At 39.7% G+C, this 18,364-nt stretch overlaps 1 protein-coding gene and 1 long non-coding RNA gene across 2 annotated transcripts in view; both read left to right on the top strand.

Moving 5' to 3' along the window:
• The window catches only part of LOC118478329, a 127,286-nt gene extending 112,950 nt beyond the window's left edge, over positions 1 to 14,336 (top strand). The window contains exons 3-4 of the long non-coding RNA XR_004858956.1: positions 10,671 to 11,175; positions 14,059 to 14,336. This is a non-coding gene — a long non-coding RNA (uncharacterized LOC118478329). The remainder of the gene's footprint in view (positions 1 to 10,670; positions 11,176 to 14,058) is intronic.
• A 142-nt stretch (positions 14,337 to 14,478) lies between these two features.
• LOC101863638 (potassium voltage-gated channel subfamily KQT member 1) overlaps positions 14,479 to 18,364 on the top strand; it is a 73,255-nt gene continuing 69,369 nt past the window's right edge. The window contains exon 1 of the mRNA XM_035971763.1: positions 14,479 to 14,890. Within this exon, the coding sequence (XP_035827656.1) occupies positions 14,664 to 14,890 (227 nt within the window). The 5' untranslated portion in view covers positions 14,479 to 14,663. The remainder of the gene's footprint in view (positions 14,891 to 18,364) is intronic.

The raw sequence follows: 18,364 nt of genomic DNA, 5'->3' as shown, positions 1-18,364 counted from the left end.
CACACACACAGGCACAAATACACGCACACACATACTCTCTCTCTCTCTCTCTCTCTCTCTCTCTCTCTCTCTCACTCACACTCACACACACACACACACACACACACACACACACACACACACATACACACACACACACACACACACACACACTTAAAGCAGCTGAATTTCATTTTTGCAAAATCAAGTTTTACTTCAAATTACCCCAAACAAAATTTATTTGGGTGCTTGATTACTCTAACTAAAGCATTCTTCCCACGAGGGCTGATTTCCAGTCGAACCTGATTTAACGACCTTGACCTGTCCAAGGCAATCACCTTCTCAATCGACCAGTTTCCACTTACCCCCTTGTGTTTTTGCTATGTAAATGGAATATAATGACACTGTCCAAAAGGACCGTAGGTCCCTAAGATGACCACGTTTCTCCCCGACAATGGGTGGTCGTTTTGGACAGGTTCAACAATCGTAGACATTAATTTTATTTACACTCTGAGTGAACATCACAAAATTCGATGACGTCACACTGTGCCCTTTAAAGCTGAAATCACAGAGGTCGTCCAGGAAAAAAAACCCATTTGCGTGGTGGTCTCCGTAATGAAAGGTAAATTGTATCCAGCCGCTAAACCGTTTCCAAGGTAAATATTCTACTTTCACAAAGCTTAAACGGTCTAACAACTCCAGCATTCATTCACCAGCGACTCTTATTGCCAGAGGCTTATTCCATCTCATTTACTGAACGATTTCTTTGTCCCTGATTCAATAATTCATCTGTGGACCGTATAGAGCTGAAGGTACATGTATTTGTGTGTTTTATACACTTCTTCGACAGTTAAAGGACTCTTTAGAAGTTTTCATGCAAAAAAAAATGGACAAAGCGGATAAACTGTATTAACAACAGTTTGCTTATCAGAGGGGCGTGGACTACGAGATATACATTCTACAAGTTTTCACTACTGCAAATGTATGGTGGTAGCTATAGCAGGTGGTAGGTTCTCCTTTTTTTCTTTTTTTCTATTGTTTCTGTCTGACTGGATTACTTTTTGCCAGCTCTAAATGACCACTATTGTGTCGATGCACTTCTTTTTACTCAAACAAATAAACAAACAAATAAACAAACAAACAAACAATTAAACAAACAAACAAATAATTACTCAATTAAACAAACAAGCAAACACATAAACACACAATCAAACACACAAACACACACACACAAACAAACAAACAAACAATGTTAGCTACAGATTCAGAAATGAATCAATAGTTTGCGTACGTCATAGAATGATGTGTAAAAGGGAAGTTTTCTCACAAAAAATATGCAATAGTGAATTCGTTTGATCTGAAATTTAGACTGGAAGCCAAACGAAATACATGTAAATGAAGCGAACACTGCGCATTACCATACTAGACATAAATGGTGATCCAGAGGCATGTTGAGAACATCCTGGAGTGGGAAATGATCACTGTTGTGTGTAAAAGCTATTGATTGAGTTCACTTTGCTAGGAGAACAAAATGTGAGGCATCGTGGTGAAAGAAGGCGCTCGTCGATCTAATGGAAATTTTAATCGAAGAAACTGGTATTTTTCCGCCAATGTTCACATTTTTGTCTAAACTTGTTTGTTTGACTCAATACCTTTTTATGTCCCTTTAAAAGCACGTTTCGATGTGGATTTTTTCTATAAAAAAAACAACAACCCGAAAAGGAAAAATAAAGGAAAGCTATGGAAGTCACCAACATTTGGCGGCCATTTTCTTACTACTATAAACCCTGAAAAAAGGGATCTCCATCTCCTTCAAAGCAAATATCTCGAGTTCCATAAGAGAGATTGTTATTATTTCAATCAAAAGCAAGACTAATGAACGAACTTAAAGATAACACTAATAACTCAACATGTTGAAAAAAACGTGACCAGCGCCTGATTCCAGCGCGTCGTGACTCAAATGGATCTCACCCCCTGACCGACCGTGCTGCTTCATGATCTTGGTGATAAATAATGGACGTTTGACGAAGAGTAATATTATGAACAAGTGGTGTGTGGGGGGGTGAGTATGTATGTGTGTGTGTGTGTGTGTGTCAGAGAGAGAGAGAGAGAGAGAGAGAGAGAGAGAGAAAGAGAGAGAGAGAGAAGAAAGAAAAAAGAAAGACAGAACGAGAAAGAAATAGAAACAGCGGGAGAGCAAGAGAGAGAGAGAGAAAGAGAGAGAGAGAAAGATAGATAGATAGAGAGAGAGAGAGAGAGAGAGAGAGAGAGAGAGAGAGAGAGAGAGAGAGAAAGAGAGAGAGAGAGAAGAAAGAAAAAAGAAAGACAGAACGAGAAAGAAATAGAAACAGCGGGAGAGCAAGAGAGAGAGAGAGAAAGAGAGAGAGAGAAAGATAGATAGATAGAGAGAGAGAGAGAGAGAGAGAGAGAGAGAGAGAGAGAGAGAGAAAGAGAGAGAGAGAGAAGAAAGAAAAAAGAAAGACAGAACGAGAAAGAAATAGAAACAGCGGGAGAGCAAGAGAGAGAGAGAGAAAGAGAGAGAGAGAAAGATAGATAGATAGAGAGAGAGAGAGAGAGAGAGAGAGAGAGAGAGAGAGAGAGAGAGAGAGAGGATTAGATCTAGGTCGGGGTGGAATATAAAGAAAGAGGGGGAGAGAAAGAGAGAGATAAAAATAAAGATATTAGATAGATAGATAGATAGATAGATAAATAGATAGATAGATAGATAGATAGATAGATAGATAGATAGATAGAAAGCACAAAAAGAGGGCTTACATTTCACAACCAAACGTAACCTCCATTTGTAGCCGTGTTAGAGCGACACAATAAAAGCATTGGTACAATTCAATAGGATACTGTCACTGACGTTTACCGGATGCGGCCTCTGTGTGTCTCGATCTCGCGTCATGGCGGGGCTAGTGAGTCCCAGACGTCGCTCTTATCAAATCAGTGGCTAGGTTAGGATAAAGTGTGTGTGTGTGTGGGGGGGGGGGGGGGGGGAAAAGAGGGAAATAAAAAGCAGGGTGGGTTGAGCGGGAGGGGATGAGAAGGGGTGAAGTGCGGGGATGGACGGTGAGGCTGGAATGAATGAAAATTGAGGCTCACAGAGTGTTGCATCGTTCCGTGGGCTCGTAGGGCGAGATCGAGTAGAAGCCAAGAAGGGAGGTAGCCTAATAGCGAAGAGCGGGCCGGGAACATGGTCGGTATCCAAACCAAGTCCGACGAGGTCAACCAGAAACGAGGTTAGTGGACTCCAAAACGAGGCTACCGTGCAATTATAGTTTTTGTTTTTTCTTCTTCCCTTTTTTGCTTTAGATTTCTTTTGGTCAGATTGTCAACCATGTTCCTTTTTTTCAGTAAAAGAGAACGCACACAGCCCCCCCCCCACACACATGCATCCTATGCCATCCATAGCCTGATCAGACCCTCCCCCGTCCTTCCTCTTAATTTTTGTGCGTTTATCTTTCCATTCATCACGATCGTTATGATCAAGATGATGATTCTGTCATCATCATCATCACTGCCTTTCTCAATCTGTATTAGACCAGGTAACAGCTAGGTCTCAAACAAACTCTTTCCACCTTTCCTTATCCGTGGCAAGCAGGGGCGTGGCGTCACTTCCAGAGAAGGTGGCGCCAAGAACAAATTTATGCACAACGAATAGTATTGCCTACTTATGACAGGCCTATAAACTGTAGACCTACTCTACGCCTCTTCGTTTGATTTTAGTACTGATACAGGGACACCTACTTCCACGCAAGAAGAAAAGATAAGTGCCGGTACAATCTTTTATATAGAGAGAGAGATCTGATGATAAAAACCCAAGTTCGGCGCTCAAGATGCACACAATCACATCGCATCATAATCACTCACAAAACAATAACTTCCCACAGATCAATAGAAAAGCACACGTTCACGGTCAAGAACACGCATGCGCTATTGCCCTCGGGGCGTCTTGACAAAATGACCCCATTCCCTAATTCACTTGCATTTCTGGTTTCTAGAAAGCAGACAGTCAAACAAACCAATTTTTAGACAGTTTGCAACCATGCAATGTCCAGGCTAACTACCACTCCATCCCCTCCCTACCATACAGGCGCCAAATCCATCTTGGCCCTTTGGCCCAACAGTACAATCTCTTAGTGTGATGGGAGTACCTGTTGTAGCATTTTTGGCTGAGTTGTGTTCTTGGTGATATCTCTTGTGTCTTCCGTCAAACGTCTTTTGCTATTCTTGGAAAGAAAACCCTGTTTTCAACTGATTGAATCAAATAGTTTATAGATCATTTGGAATTATTTTGACCAGACTTCACACCTAAACAATGAACACCCAGATGGGCTTAGGCAGAGACACTGGTTCAGGTAGCGCCGATCTGGGCTCGACACCCTCGGTGACGTCAGACGTAGGGAACGAAAGACGTGGGGAGACCCTTGCGACCGGCCAAGGGAGGCTTACCCGCCCTCCTCCCACTAGCCTAATTATAGACACCTTAACCAAAGACTGTCGTACTTAGGGATGAACACTGAATAAGAGATTTCTTTGAAGAAAATATTATGATATTTAGTTAAGTTTTGGAAAATCGTATTTCCTTTTTTGAAAATCCCTTCTCCATTTCAAAGGGAGGCGCCATGGCGCCATTTGCGCTTGGGGAGCCACGCTACTGGTGGCGAGACTCTTAATATTATTACTCCAAGTCTTCCTACTTTTCTGTACATCATCACTCCCAGTGACTCCTCTACAGATTCCTACTTTCCATTATGTGAACTAATTTTAGCGCCAGCGGCTACTCTCATAGAGAAGCATACTGTTTCCTTTTTCATCAGCCTGTGTGACCACAAGCATTCCTGTTGTCCCCCTACTCCCATTACGGTGAGAGGTCCCGCAAAGTGATGGCTACTCTATAAAAGTGCCTGTTCAGACGCCAGGCAAAAGGGGGATAATCATCAATGTTCCCGTGAAAAGAATTTCAATACGGGCTGACCGCTTCCCGTGAGTGGACGAAATGTTTCGCGACGCGGTGGAATCAGGCGCTCGTCAATTTTTCTGGTAGTTGGAATTGTTATTATCCGTTTAAAGTTTGTTATGTATCTTGCATTTGGTGAATAGCCACTTATCTTAAATAGAAGTCGAGACTTTTGAGATTTAAAGAGGTTGGGGGAAGGGGAAGTCGCTTGGTATCAAAGGCAAAATTAGCGAGAACATGGCAGCCAAGCTTTGGTGACCTAGAAAGTTATAGTGTTCTTGGAAACTGCACATGTATGTTTTTCAGAAAGATTCACATAGATAATATACTTTTGAATAGACACAATGGCGTTGGGTTGAACAAAACTTTTTAAAAATTGCTTATGAAGTTGAATAATGCCCGTTTCCTTGATTTCATTACTTTGACGAGCGTCCGATTTCCCAACAATGCCTCACAAATAGTAATTCGCCGAGGGAAGGGATTTGAGAATAGGCTTCTGTTCTGAAAGGGGTAAGGAGAGAGATATAGATAGATAGATAGATAGATAGATAGATAGATAGATAGATAGATAGATAGATAGATAGATAGATAGATAGATAGATAGATAGATAGATAGATAGAAAGAAGACGCACACAGATATATTGAGCGAGAGAGAGAGAGAGAGAGAGAGAGAGAGAGAGAGAGAGAGAGAGAGAGAGGGGGGGGGTAGAGAGAGAGAGACAGAGAGAGACAGACAGACAGACAGACAGACAGACAGACAGACAGACAGACATAATATGAACATAAATAGGGGAACAGGGAGGCAGGGAGTCGGAGAGACAGGCACAGAGACAAAATGGACAAAGACCGAGAAATGTAAAAGTAAATAATATGTTAAACAAACATTGACAAACTGAACACATATTGTTGTTGTTGTTGTTGTTGTTGTTATCGATCCAGCAACATCTGGGCTCTCGCCCTTCTGTTCAATGCCATGTAGTGATAAGTGCAGGTTTGCTGCAGTTGCTGTAATGTTCCGTAGAGTGTGTATCTCGAAGTTAGGGGTCGGAGGGAGAAGTGTAGCTCTGATGTCATTTAGGGCTGTACAGTGGAAAAGGTGATGTTCCACTGTCTCATATGCATAACCACACAAAGGACACATTGGAGGAAGTTCTGGTTTTATTCTGTTCAAGTGAAAGTTGAGCTGTATATGTTCTGTTCGTAGGCGGAAGATCGTGGTCTCTTTCTTTCTCTGTAGGTGGTTGATATTGTCATTTCGTTTTGTTGTAGTCATATGTTTGAAAACTGCTCTGCCCGTCTTTGCCAAGGCCCATCTGCTCATCCAATCTTATTTGCTGTTGCTTTTAATGATTTGTTTTGCAGTGTTGTATGAAGTTGGAATGTTGGTTTGTTCCTGTCTAGATCCCCTTTTGGCGAGTGTGTCTGCTCTGAACACATATTAAAACGGACTTAAAGCAACTCTAATACAGCTAAAAAGACATATTAATAATACTATTATTTCTAAAAATTCCCCAGAATAGCGCCTATACCAGCAACTAAGCAGGAACCTTTATAAACCCAACAAATCTAATCATATCAGGAGACATTCTCAGGAGACATTTTCAGCTACCTGGGAAGGGTGGTGTGTAAGCTGCCATTTTGCAGGCGCTCAAAAATAAATTGTACTGACACGCTCATTATTAATGTTTAAGTCGGTTTCCCGTGCCCACCTGGGTGAGTGAGTAAAATGTGTGTCTTGTTTATAGTGTCTGTCACAAGGACGCAGCTTTGGCACACACAGGGATTTGAACTGGCAACTTCGTTTTTGCAGGCCCAATTATACAACCAATGGCACATGTGTGTCTAAAAGATAGATAGATAGATAGATAGATAGATAGATAGATAGATAGATAGATAGATAGATACAGACAGACAGATTGACTGAGATACCTAGAGACAGACAGAAATGCAGACAGACAAATAATTTTTTAAAAAATTTAAAAATACAAGCTGGGCCCCCTTTCGATGAAAGGAATGATCGGTGCATTAAAATCAACCGAAAGTCATAGGCCTACTATTATTTATACTCTACTGGAATGGAGCAATAAATCTTGAGAGAAAAGTGACACATGTGTTTCCAAGTTGCCAAATATATAATAGACAAAGGAGTCCAGAAAAAGCGATGATGGGCATCAAACGAAAGGATCACAGTCGAATTTAGCACCAAATAAAAAAAGAAAACATGAGGCTAGATCTACACGGGTCGCAAACTTAAAATAGTGCTCAGTATTTGCCGACAACGCACGCTAGTATCGAACGGAAGTACGACTTGAAATAATAAACAAACCTGGCGGATTTTCTAAAATTACAGAGACAGAAGCGTCGGCCTAGAAAAGTGATCGGTGAAGTAAAGAAATTTAGCTTTTAGCAGAAAAACTGTCTCAAAAACCAGAAAAACCAAGGGCGTCATGATCCGGAGAATATTTTAAATAATCTATTGGCGAAAACCGCATGTTGTTCAATGCAGCCATTAAAGAGCCTTTAGAATAGTAAAATTCGGCCACCAGCGCACACAAGTGATGTATCCTCTCACTGTATAACAATATCCGCCATCGAGACAAAGCTGTTTACATAACCAAGTAATAACTATTGAACAATTTGTCTTCTTGAATACAAATACATTTAAAAAGCAAATTATCATTACTAATCAAAATCGTAATACATCAAAATTAAAGCAATTACAATAATCTTGTCTTAGCAAAAGTAGGCTGAAGAGACTAAAATTCTCCCTTTGTAAACAATTTTACTACGTTGAAAAAGTTTTTGGTAAATCGTTTCCAAAGAGAAGAAAAATATTGACCAATTATTGAAGTAACAATTTATTTAATTGATTGTGCCCCTTGGCAATGCTTTGTTTATAAATTATATAGCCTTCTGGTGTTTTCTCTCCCTAGTTAGAGCTCAGGGGCTCTGGGATTTCCCGAATGATATGTCGCTTACCCATAGATTTGAATTATAACATAACTAGCTGGGTTTCCCGATCGATGAACGGACTCAAAAGAATCGGTCGTCAAGTCATTGTGGGATCAGTACGAATACGTACTCCTTGTGAACGAAAGACTCACCTGTTTACAATGGTGTCTTAGAAGACAGACTTTCCCAAGATTAGATCTAAACGAAATTAATGAAAAACTGAAAATTAAACTACAGTGACTTCAGACTTTTTAATATAACTGTGCATCCTTTAAATGATTCTAAACCACAGTTATTTTATAGACATCAAACGAAAGAATCACAGTCGAATTTAGCACCAAGTAAAAAAAGAAAACATGAGGCTAGATCTGGGTCGCACACTTAAAATAGTGTTCAGTATTGCGCGACAATGCGCGATAGTATCGAACGGAAGTACGACTTGAAATAAACAAACCTGGCGGATGTTCTAAAATTACAGAGACAGAAGCGTCGGCCAACAAAAGCGATCGACGAAATAAAGAAATTTAGATTTTTGCAATAAAACTGTTTCAAAACTGAAAAAACCAAGGGCGTCATGATCTGGAGAATATTTTAAGAAATCTTTTGGCGAAAACCGCATATCGATCGATGCAGCCATTAAAAAGCCTTTTGAATAGCAAAATTCTGCCACCACAAATAGATAATACTAGCTGGGCCCCCTTTCGATGAAAGGAATGATCGGTGCATTAACATCAACTGAAAGTCATTGGCCTACTATAATTACACTCTACTGGAATGGAGCAATAAATGTTGAGAGATGCAAAAAATTAGAAGGTCTAGATCTATACTCTCAAAACAAAATGCTCCTCGCGAAATATCACTTTCAGATTTTCTAAAATTACAGAGACAAAAGCGTCGGCCTACAAAAGCGATCGGCGAAATAAAGAAATTTAGCTTTTTGCGGCAAAACTGTCTCAAAACTGAAAAAACCAATGGCGTCATGATCTGGAGAATATTTTAAAGAACCTTTTGGCGAAAACCGCATGTCGATCGATGCAGCCATTAAAAAGCCTTTTGATTAGCAAAATTCGGCCACCACAAATAGATAATAGATAAGAGGCTTACGTAAGCTATGACAGAAATTTAAAAATAAAACAACAACCCCGGCCTATCAGCGAGCTTTGTGGCAGAGGTTTTTCTGTCTCAGCAAAACGTGTGAGAACCCAGAAAGGGTCAATTATACTTCTGAGACTAGCGGAAAACGCCGGGGAAACTTTAGGAAAGAAATCGAACTCTTCGTCTGGGTTTATCTGTGAGAAATAGATCGTGAGTTTTCTGATGTCATTTCAGGATCTCCACTGTGAAACTGGGGGACCCGCCAGGGGTCTTAGTAAATCGTTGTGTCAATAGACAGAAGGGGAAAAAAGGACTAACGCTTGAATTGGGGCGTTTTATTAAAGAAAAGAGATTGCTTGTCTAAATTGGGACTTTGTTGAGAGAATTGGTGTGTGTGTGTGTGTGTGTGTGTGTGTGTGTGTGTGTGTGTGTGTGTGTGTGTGTGTGTGTGTGTGTTCGGGGGGGGGGGGGGAGACCTTGGAGATGGAAAAAAGTTAATGTTTATATTGTGAATATTTTTGATTTTTCTACGGTTGGTTTTATTTTTTTTCTGGGGGTTGGGGGTGTCTGTCCGCTGCTTTTAATTTTGCTGTCGGTGTAAGCCTCTACCGAAGTGGTCTGGTGGAGTGGTTAGACCTTTCACTTGATGATAGAGGTAAAGTCGGTTCGTATGAGAGAATAGCATTCGTAAAATATTATGCTATTCCTATGGCCCGGATGTATGCCGTCTAGCACGCGGGTATGCTCTGATATTAGCAGGCCGAGTCCCAAATAAGATAGATAAGATAATCATTTATTGATCCTAACAAAGAAATTTCGTGCACCAAGGAAAATAAATACACGCACATATCGTATTCGTCAACACAAACACACACACACACACACACACACACACACACACACACACACACACACACATACACACACACACACACACGCACGCACAGGCGCGCACGCGCAAACAAACAGCTATCTGTTTCCTTCTTTTGTCTCTGTCAATGTGTCTGTCTGTCTGTCCGTCTGTCTGTCTTTCTATCTGTCTGTGTTTCTTTCTCTTTCTATACACACACACATATATATATATATATATATATATATATATATATATATATATATATATATATATATATATATATATATATATGTATATATATGTATATATATATCTTTCTCACTCTCTCTCTCTCTCTCTGAGTGTGTGTGTGTGTGTGTGTGTGTGTGTGTGTGTGTGTGTGTGTGTGTGTGTGTGTGTATGTGTGTCTTACATAAACACTCATACATACGCAAACAAACACACACGAATAATCATTAAATGAACATACAATATTATGTTATTTTCTATCTCCTGAAGTAGATTATGTCGATGAGGGTGAAAAACACGTATAGTTTATTAAGCTTCCACCGTATCTCTTTCTTTATTGAGAACATGGTTCTTCTGCTTAGACGTTTTGTTCCTTTCAGCAAGGGTTGGCTTTGACAGGCATGGTTGAAGTATGCCTTACAAAAGATAATATTGATTAGTCTTTTCTGTATACAGAAGTGATGGCTTCTGTTCATAATAGCACCCTCTTCCGCCCCCACCACACACCTTTTTCTCTTCTCTTCAACCGCACGTGACTCGACAAAGCGTCCATTTATCTCAGGACTGACACCATCTTTTTCTCTTTATCTCTTCCACAGTTGTCGCGTCCATACAGACATGTCTCTGAACATTCCAGAACACCGCTTGTATCGACCAGATGAAATTCCAGCCTACAATGTAAAACCATGCCACGGACCAAATCGGAAAAGAAAGGCTGAAAAATGTTGACTGTTCTCTTCTGTTATTCAGCTTTCGAAAGAAACGATCGAAAAATTGAAATTTCGTGTTTTGGAGCGTAATCAATGGCTTTGTGCAGTGAGGTAGGGGGTCCCACGATAGGATCGAAGCTTGCCTCTCTCGTGAATGTGCAGAGTTTATAATTAAACGCGTCGCATCATGCCCCAGTTCGTTTGTTCATCTCGTGCTTTGAGGATGCTGCTTGTCACTTCCACTGGAAACCAAAATCTACGTAAATCAGCAAAATGATCTGTGATTGTTGGAATTATTTTCTCCACAAAAGCTACTAAGTTCAAAACGTGAATACTGAACACTGTTCTTTTTGGAGTTTCCAGAATCTGTGCATTTCCAGGCTCTGTGCTTCTGGTATTAGAGCCGAAAGAATCTTCTGTTTTGTGTTCCAAACTGTTGGATTGTCCGAATGTTTCAAGGCAAGCTATTAAATCTCGTTTTTTTTGGTAAAAGAACTTATCAACTTAGCTCAGCCGTCACAATTCAGAGATACATAGATAAACTCTCTTACGTTTGGTAGATTCTGCCAGGTCAACGTAAAAGAGCAAGTGACTGAGTTCAAATTTTGTAGCATCAAGAAGATCCCTTTTCAATAATTAGGTTTAATGCCAGTATTCTGTAATACCTGGACTGTTTAGTAAGCAGATTTAGTTATATTTTAGCTTACAAATGCTCTAATCAAATTTAACCACCCCGGCGTGTTCCTGAATCTTTCTCTAAAGTTTCGATTCTGACAGAATAAATAACAATGTGTGGAACCAGCCTAAGTTTCTTAGTCTATGCATATCTAAACCTACCCTTAGTAAGCGATTTATAGCGACATCTGTGGTTGTTTGGGTTAAAGGATTCACCATCTCACGCAAAAGACCTAGTTTCAATTCCCTTGCGGCAAGAATTTTAATGGAATGTCTCAGTCTTTCTGCTGGGACGTTGTATCAGCCTCAGCCCTGGTTGACCCCGACAGTCAGAGTCAAAGCTCGCCTCCTCAATGATATGAATTATGTCGATGAGGGCGTAAAAAGACTCATTGGGATCCACGATGTAACGTTGGTCGCCGAAGGCGCAGGTTCGATACCCGAGTGAAAATGGCATTATATCGAGAACCTATGCAAGGCTGCTAGGGTGTTGTCAGTGAGGGCCAAAGCAGCTCCCCTTCTTAATAAGTTGAGTTGTATCAATGGGGGCGTTAAGGGGAGGCAGTACCACCGTCTTTTAAAAATCATTAAACAATTATCGTTAGAGATTGAGATAAGCCATTTGGTCAGTGAAAGTAAAACGGATTTTTTTTCAACCGATATAAGTTTTTAACCATATGTTCAATGAATTCTGGGGGAGGGGGTAAAAGTTATTTTTTTAATATGAAAGAAAACAAATCTTTTGATCTTGGCTTTTTCATGATTTTCTTCCCAAGATATTAAATCCATATTAAACATTCATGTATACCAAAGCCATACAAAGGATATGTACTAGAATAGTTCACGTATCTTTCTCATAATTGCCAGACTATCCTTTGGAAATTGGAAATTAGTTTCGAGTTTTCGAATTGTCGTAGAATGTAGTTTTGTCAATTTCTAAGATACATCAAAACTTTTGATACAATTTTTGCACGTAACGTTATTTGTAAGCAGGCAAAATTTTATGAAAACTGATTTTTTAAATACAATTTTGTGGTAAAAATAGTGATAATACGTACCGTTTTCGAGCGAAAATTCAGATACAATAATTACTGTGCCAGAGCAAAAATTGCTTTATTCTATATTGTAGGAGTGATTATCATAGCTGACCCAAAATCAGAAGAAAATATTAGTGAAAAACCCCCCACAAAAGTATATTCAAGTTTTAAAAAGTTTGATACGCTGCAATTACTGCTCGCTTCATGTAACAAGCTTAAAGCAACATTGAATTCGTGATTCGCTACTTTCGCACTTTGTACAGCTGCATTGCCGCCTTAAATATCTACGAGGTTAGATTAGAAAAGAATACAAACATAAAACGTTCAGAAATCACAAACTGCCAACAAACGCAATTTCAAACATTCGCTTTTGCCTTGGCTGAGTCATGGAAGTAAAGGTTCAAATAGTGACTTGATATCGCGAACCCGTTTCGCTTTCGCTGCTCACATGTGGATTGGCTTAAACCTAAAACGCCGATGTATTGGACATCAATATTTCAGCTACAGATAGTGGGGAAAACCCATAAAGCGTGACGGTTGGGTACTAGAGTGTCAGTGTCATAAAGGGCAGCTCGCGGTGTTTGTTTTGTTTTGTTTAGTTTTTTGTTTGTTTTGTTTATGTGTATGTGTGTGTGTGGATGGGTGGGTGTGCGTGCGTGGGTACACTGTGCGTGTACGTTTGTGTTTGTAATAAAATTGATTTTGTGGTCGTCCGCTTGTTGTTGGGGGGGGGGGTGTATTATTAAGATATTACGCCTACTTAGACGGAGATTCTACATAGTTTCATCATAATATACTAGTTTATTGTTGCCATGACAACGTTGCCATCTTGAATTCCAGTTTACGAAACAGCTCCTAAAAGGACAGCTAATTACTTCCCTGATTCAAGAGTAACGATTGTGATCTGCTGACTTTGGAAGTTTTGGATAAGCTTTTAGTGAAAGTAGGAATTAAGAAATGTCTTGCCGTTTTTCTTTTAAATTTGTATTTTCATCTTTTTTCTGAATTATATGGCAATACCGGTGCAATTACATACGGAGAACTGTTAGATAAATTATAATCTCTCAAATCGCTTTGTCATTATCAATATAAACAGTCCTCTCTGTAGGGCACCTCAGTAACAATAAAGGTGAGATCTTAAGAATTAGCATCACACAGCATACCGGTCAGCCCGCCAATTATCCAAAGTGACAGTTTAATAACATGAAAAAGGTCTCGCTATAAGACATGACTTTGATCTTAACTGTGTCGATGAGGACGTACAACGTAATTTACAGTTTTTAGAAAAAATAAATCCTTATTCCCCACAGTCGATCACTGGGCTTTTAAAAGCTATGCTATGCCTGTTGAAAACTTGTCTTTTTTTTCAAATTCTTTTATGCATCCGGTATTGAAAAAAATGCGAATTTAAAAACTTTGTTCAGTAAAAGACACACTTTTCTCTTGGCAATGTTAATAAGTCTCAAGTTGTTTATTTCACATAGGATTAGAACAAGAATTAACCATTAATCGTTCAGAAGTAATAATTGATTTTTCATACCTTTTTGTCTCTAATCCAAATCCAGGGTGAAAAGCATCTGATGTGTTCTGCTGCAGTGAAATATGACCAGGAATTATATCGAAGCTGGCGTGTTGTGTAAGCGCTGTTGGTAGTTCTACTATTTTCTGAATTCCATTCACCGCTTTGTGAAATTCTTGAGGAGACATTATGAGTAAGATGTACAAGCACGGATCGGAACCTGACGGTTCCTCGCAGGCCATGTTGGCGTTGTCTGGAGCAAAAGGCAGTGGTAGCGGAACCACGACACAAAACTACGGGAGTAATGATGGAGGAGGGGGAGAAGGAGGAGGAGGAGGAGGAGGAGGAGGAGGAGGAGGAGGAGGAGGAGGAGGAGGAGGAGGAGGCAGTAGGGGTAGCAACGGTGGAGGAAGTTCTGGAGGTAATAGTGGCGGAAGTGCTGGCGGAGGAGGGGGAGGAGGAGGAGGAGGAGGAGGAGGAGGAGGAAGGTCAGAAGGAGTGGAGTTAAAACCCCAGACCAAATCTCACAGAGCGTCCACCTTCCTCCCCTGCCCACCCCAGCTCGCCGCCGCAGCGGACCCCCCAGCAACCAGAATAAACATCCGACGGCTTCTCAAACGAAGCAAATCGTCTCGTAACGGCTACCCAGGCATGCTGGGTCATTCCATGGAGGTGGAGTACTCGCCCTCCTCCACCACATACCCCCCGTCCCTGGAGTCCCGGGGTTTGACTCCCATGGCCGACAGAACGTACAATAAACTGCTGCAGAACAAAGTGATTCTGGGACGTATACACGGCAAGACCTCCATTCAGGGCCGGATATACAACTTCCTAGAGCGGCCTACAGGCTGGAAATGTTTTATATACCATTTCACTGTGTAAGTATATATTTTTTTTCTCTTTTTGTCTGTCGCCTCTTCTTTTTCGTTCCCTTCCTTCTCTCTCTCTCTCTCTCTCTCTCTCTCTCTCTCTCTCTCTCTCTCTCTCTCTCTCTCTCTCTCTCTCTCTATCTCTCTATCTCTCTATCTATCTATCTATCTATCTATCTATCTATCTATCTATCTATCTATCTATCTATCTATCTATCTATCTATCTATCTATCTATCTATCTATTAGTAAATGTTTTACGGCACTCTTGCAACACACGTGTGTCCTTTTAGTGTTGGAGATTAGTGATTTTACTAGAGAGTAACGTACAACCGAACAACCCACTCTGTGTGTTCATAACTTTCATTCCACAGTGTGAGTACAGCGTTCATATTTTTGTTTGTATCGAACTATCTTTTCATTGTGTGAGTACAGCTTGTCTTTCTTGAGGTCGACAGATTTGTATTTTACTCTGTGTTGAAGAGATTGTCTCTTAGAAAATTTGATTTATACACTATACAGTCAAGCAATGTGAGTATGCCTTGTTCGGTCTTCCTTTTTATCACCCTTTTTTGTAAAAGAAATTGCCCGTGGGAAATATCTACTATTTCGCAGTGTAAGTAGAACTTTGATCTTTAGGCCGAGAACATTGCCTCTGGAAAACGCCACAGTACTATTCCATTGTGTAAGAAGCACACCTTTGATCTTTCGAGGAAAAAATCAGTAGCAAAATTTTTTCAATCCCATAAATTAGATCGAGAGTCCGTGTATTTTTGCGGTATGTTTTAAAACTGTCTGTATGTATTTGTTATTGTTGAGAAGTGTACGATTACTATGGTGTTTCGCTTAGTTGTTTATGCTGTTGTATGAATTAACGTACGTGTCTCAGTGGATTTAGCTGACGGTGCTACTGCCTGTTGATGGTGCCACGTTTCTAACACTTAAAGTTAACTTGCGCTTAAGGGTGAATAACAAAGAAAACCTCCAGGAAAGATGAAACGCAAAGTGGAGAGGGGGTGAGGAGGAGGTGCCGGGGGGGGGGGGGGGGTTGGAGGGAGTGGAAGGGGGTATGTCATAAAACGTAAAGTCTAGAGGATTTGTTTTCTTTTTTTTAGGGGGGGGGGGGGTGTTTATAAAGGCAATAGGTAGGAGTAAGGTGCTTTAGATTTTAAGTAAATTTAAGATGTTTAGCATAAGAATCAAATATTTTTTAGACTACTGTACATTTTGTGAGAGTTAATGTTTTACACCCTCAGCAGGTAAACTCTTTGATGTAAATTAGTTTCATTTTGTCCGCGTTTGACAACTTCAATACCCGGAAATTGTATATGATACATGATTCCATTGCCGCCAATGCTGATGAATTGTTGACCAATAGGTTGACAGGATTTTGTCTGTTCAGATTATTTGTGGTTATTGACCCCAGCTTAGAGGACAAGAGGTGTTAAGGCCACATATTGACAGGGCAAACTCTACACGTAAAATAATAATAATAATAATAATAATAATAATAATAATAATAATAATAATAATAATAATAATAATGATAATGATAATAATAATAATAATAATAATAAAAATAATAATAATAATAATAATAATAATGATAATAATAATAATAATAATAATAATAATAATAATAATAATAATAATAATAATAATAATAATAATAATACTATGTCGTGGTTAATGACTGATACTGCTCCTAAATAGCCTTTTAAAATTGATGTCTTCTAATTAGTTTGTTGATGTCATGTTATCGCAGTGTTCACAATAAGTTTAATCGTATGAGTATATTTGAGAAAGTTTGTTCATTTGGTTTTTAAAAGATCTTTATATATGTATATTTTTAATCAATTAATTATTAATATATGTGAGGCAGCGTGGTGGAATCAGGCTCTCGTCAAAATAATCAAAGTGAAGAAACTTGCATTTTTCCACAGGTTTGTGAATTTTTGTTTTTTGGCTGAACACCTTTCATGCCCATTAAAGAACTCATTTCAGTGTGGATTTTTTCTGAAAAACGTTGATTAAAGGCACAAAAAATGTAAATTTTCAGTTACCACGGACTCTTGAGATAAGGAAATAACTAATCTTTGGCGGCATTTTTCTCACTAATTTTACCTCTAAAAACAGGTGACCCCTCCTCCTTCATTCACAAAAATATCGACTTGTATTCAAGATAAATGGATATTTTTTTCATCCAAATAAAGGCGAATAAACGATGATACCAATAACTCTACATGCCCAAAAAGTGCCGAGAGCCTGTTTCCACCACGCTGCCTCACAATATTTTTTTGGGGGGGGAGGGGGTATTAACGGCTTTAGTACCTGGAGTTTGATAAGAGGGAAGTTTTTGAGAAAATTATTTGTTTGATTGCAGGCTTTTACTCATCGCCGTTGTCATCGTCATTGTTATCGTCTTCCTCCTCCTCTTCCTACTTTTCCTCCTCCTCATCCTCCTCTTCGCATCTTCATAATCATCACCATCATCATCATCTCCCTGGTCTGTTTTGCGTGAATTTGTTTTTTACTTACCGTAACGCAGCAGGTTCTTAAAATTCCGCTTTCAATTTTTTGCTTGTCTGCGTGATCCCTGTAATTTCCTCGGGCACTTGTCCTAGATTTAGGTCGCACGAACTGATCTCACATTAAATCCATAGATTTGTGCGTATCAATTGACACTTGACAGTACCGCCTCGTGAACCCGACCTAATTTCTTTTTGGCTTCAACACTCGATGATTCTTTTTGTTGCTGACGGAAGTCACGAATGATATTTGTTGGGGGTTTTTTTTCAGCCAAAGTACGTCGACATAGTTACCATCTTCAGCGACGCTATGTATCGAGCTAGCTCGTTACATGAAAGAGTGAGTTACAAAGCAATAATACAAGCGCGTCTCTGGTACAACTCATTGAGAACTCTCATATTTTTTGCACACTTGAAGACGTACTGGGGTTTTTTAAAAAGTGTTTTATAGAAAGAGTTTTACGACACTTTCAACGCAATAAGGTTATATAAGTGCAGAATTTCAGCTTTCTTTTGGGGGTACTATGAAAAGAAGCATTTCTTCGTTATTTGAAAAAACAAAAAGCTACTCTTCTCTTTTATATTCTGTATTATAGTATGCAACTTAAAATATCAGGCAACAGCATGTGTGAACTATGAACTATTATATGGATTCGTTTTTCTGGTTGGTCTTTGACGGTTTCAAACGTGCCTCAACACTGTTTTGATCGTCTACTGAGCGCCTATAATTGAAGTGTCCGTTACGTCCATAAACAGCTCAATTTTTTTGCCTGTACTCTTAACGAGTGGGGGAAGTACCATTTTATCTAGCGTCCCCATCTTTTGTTTCTTGAAGGCGCATTGTCCTGTAATGCGCGCAGGCTTTGTGGATAGGGGTGGAGAGTCTAGACTTTGAGACTGTCTCAGTTGTTTCGATGCGGTGTGAAACGCGACAGCATGTACACACACACACATAC

Source organism: Aplysia californica, unplaced genomic scaffold, assembly GCF_000002075.1.
Source record: "Aplysia californica isolate F4 #8 unplaced genomic scaffold, AplCal3.0 scaffold00019, whole genome shotgun sequence".
Classification (NCBI taxonomy): domain Eukaryota; kingdom Metazoa; phylum Mollusca; class Gastropoda; order Aplysiida; family Aplysiidae; genus Aplysia; species Aplysia californica.
Note: the sequence above shows the minus strand (reverse complement) of the source record. Positions and strands in the feature narration are given on the sequence as shown.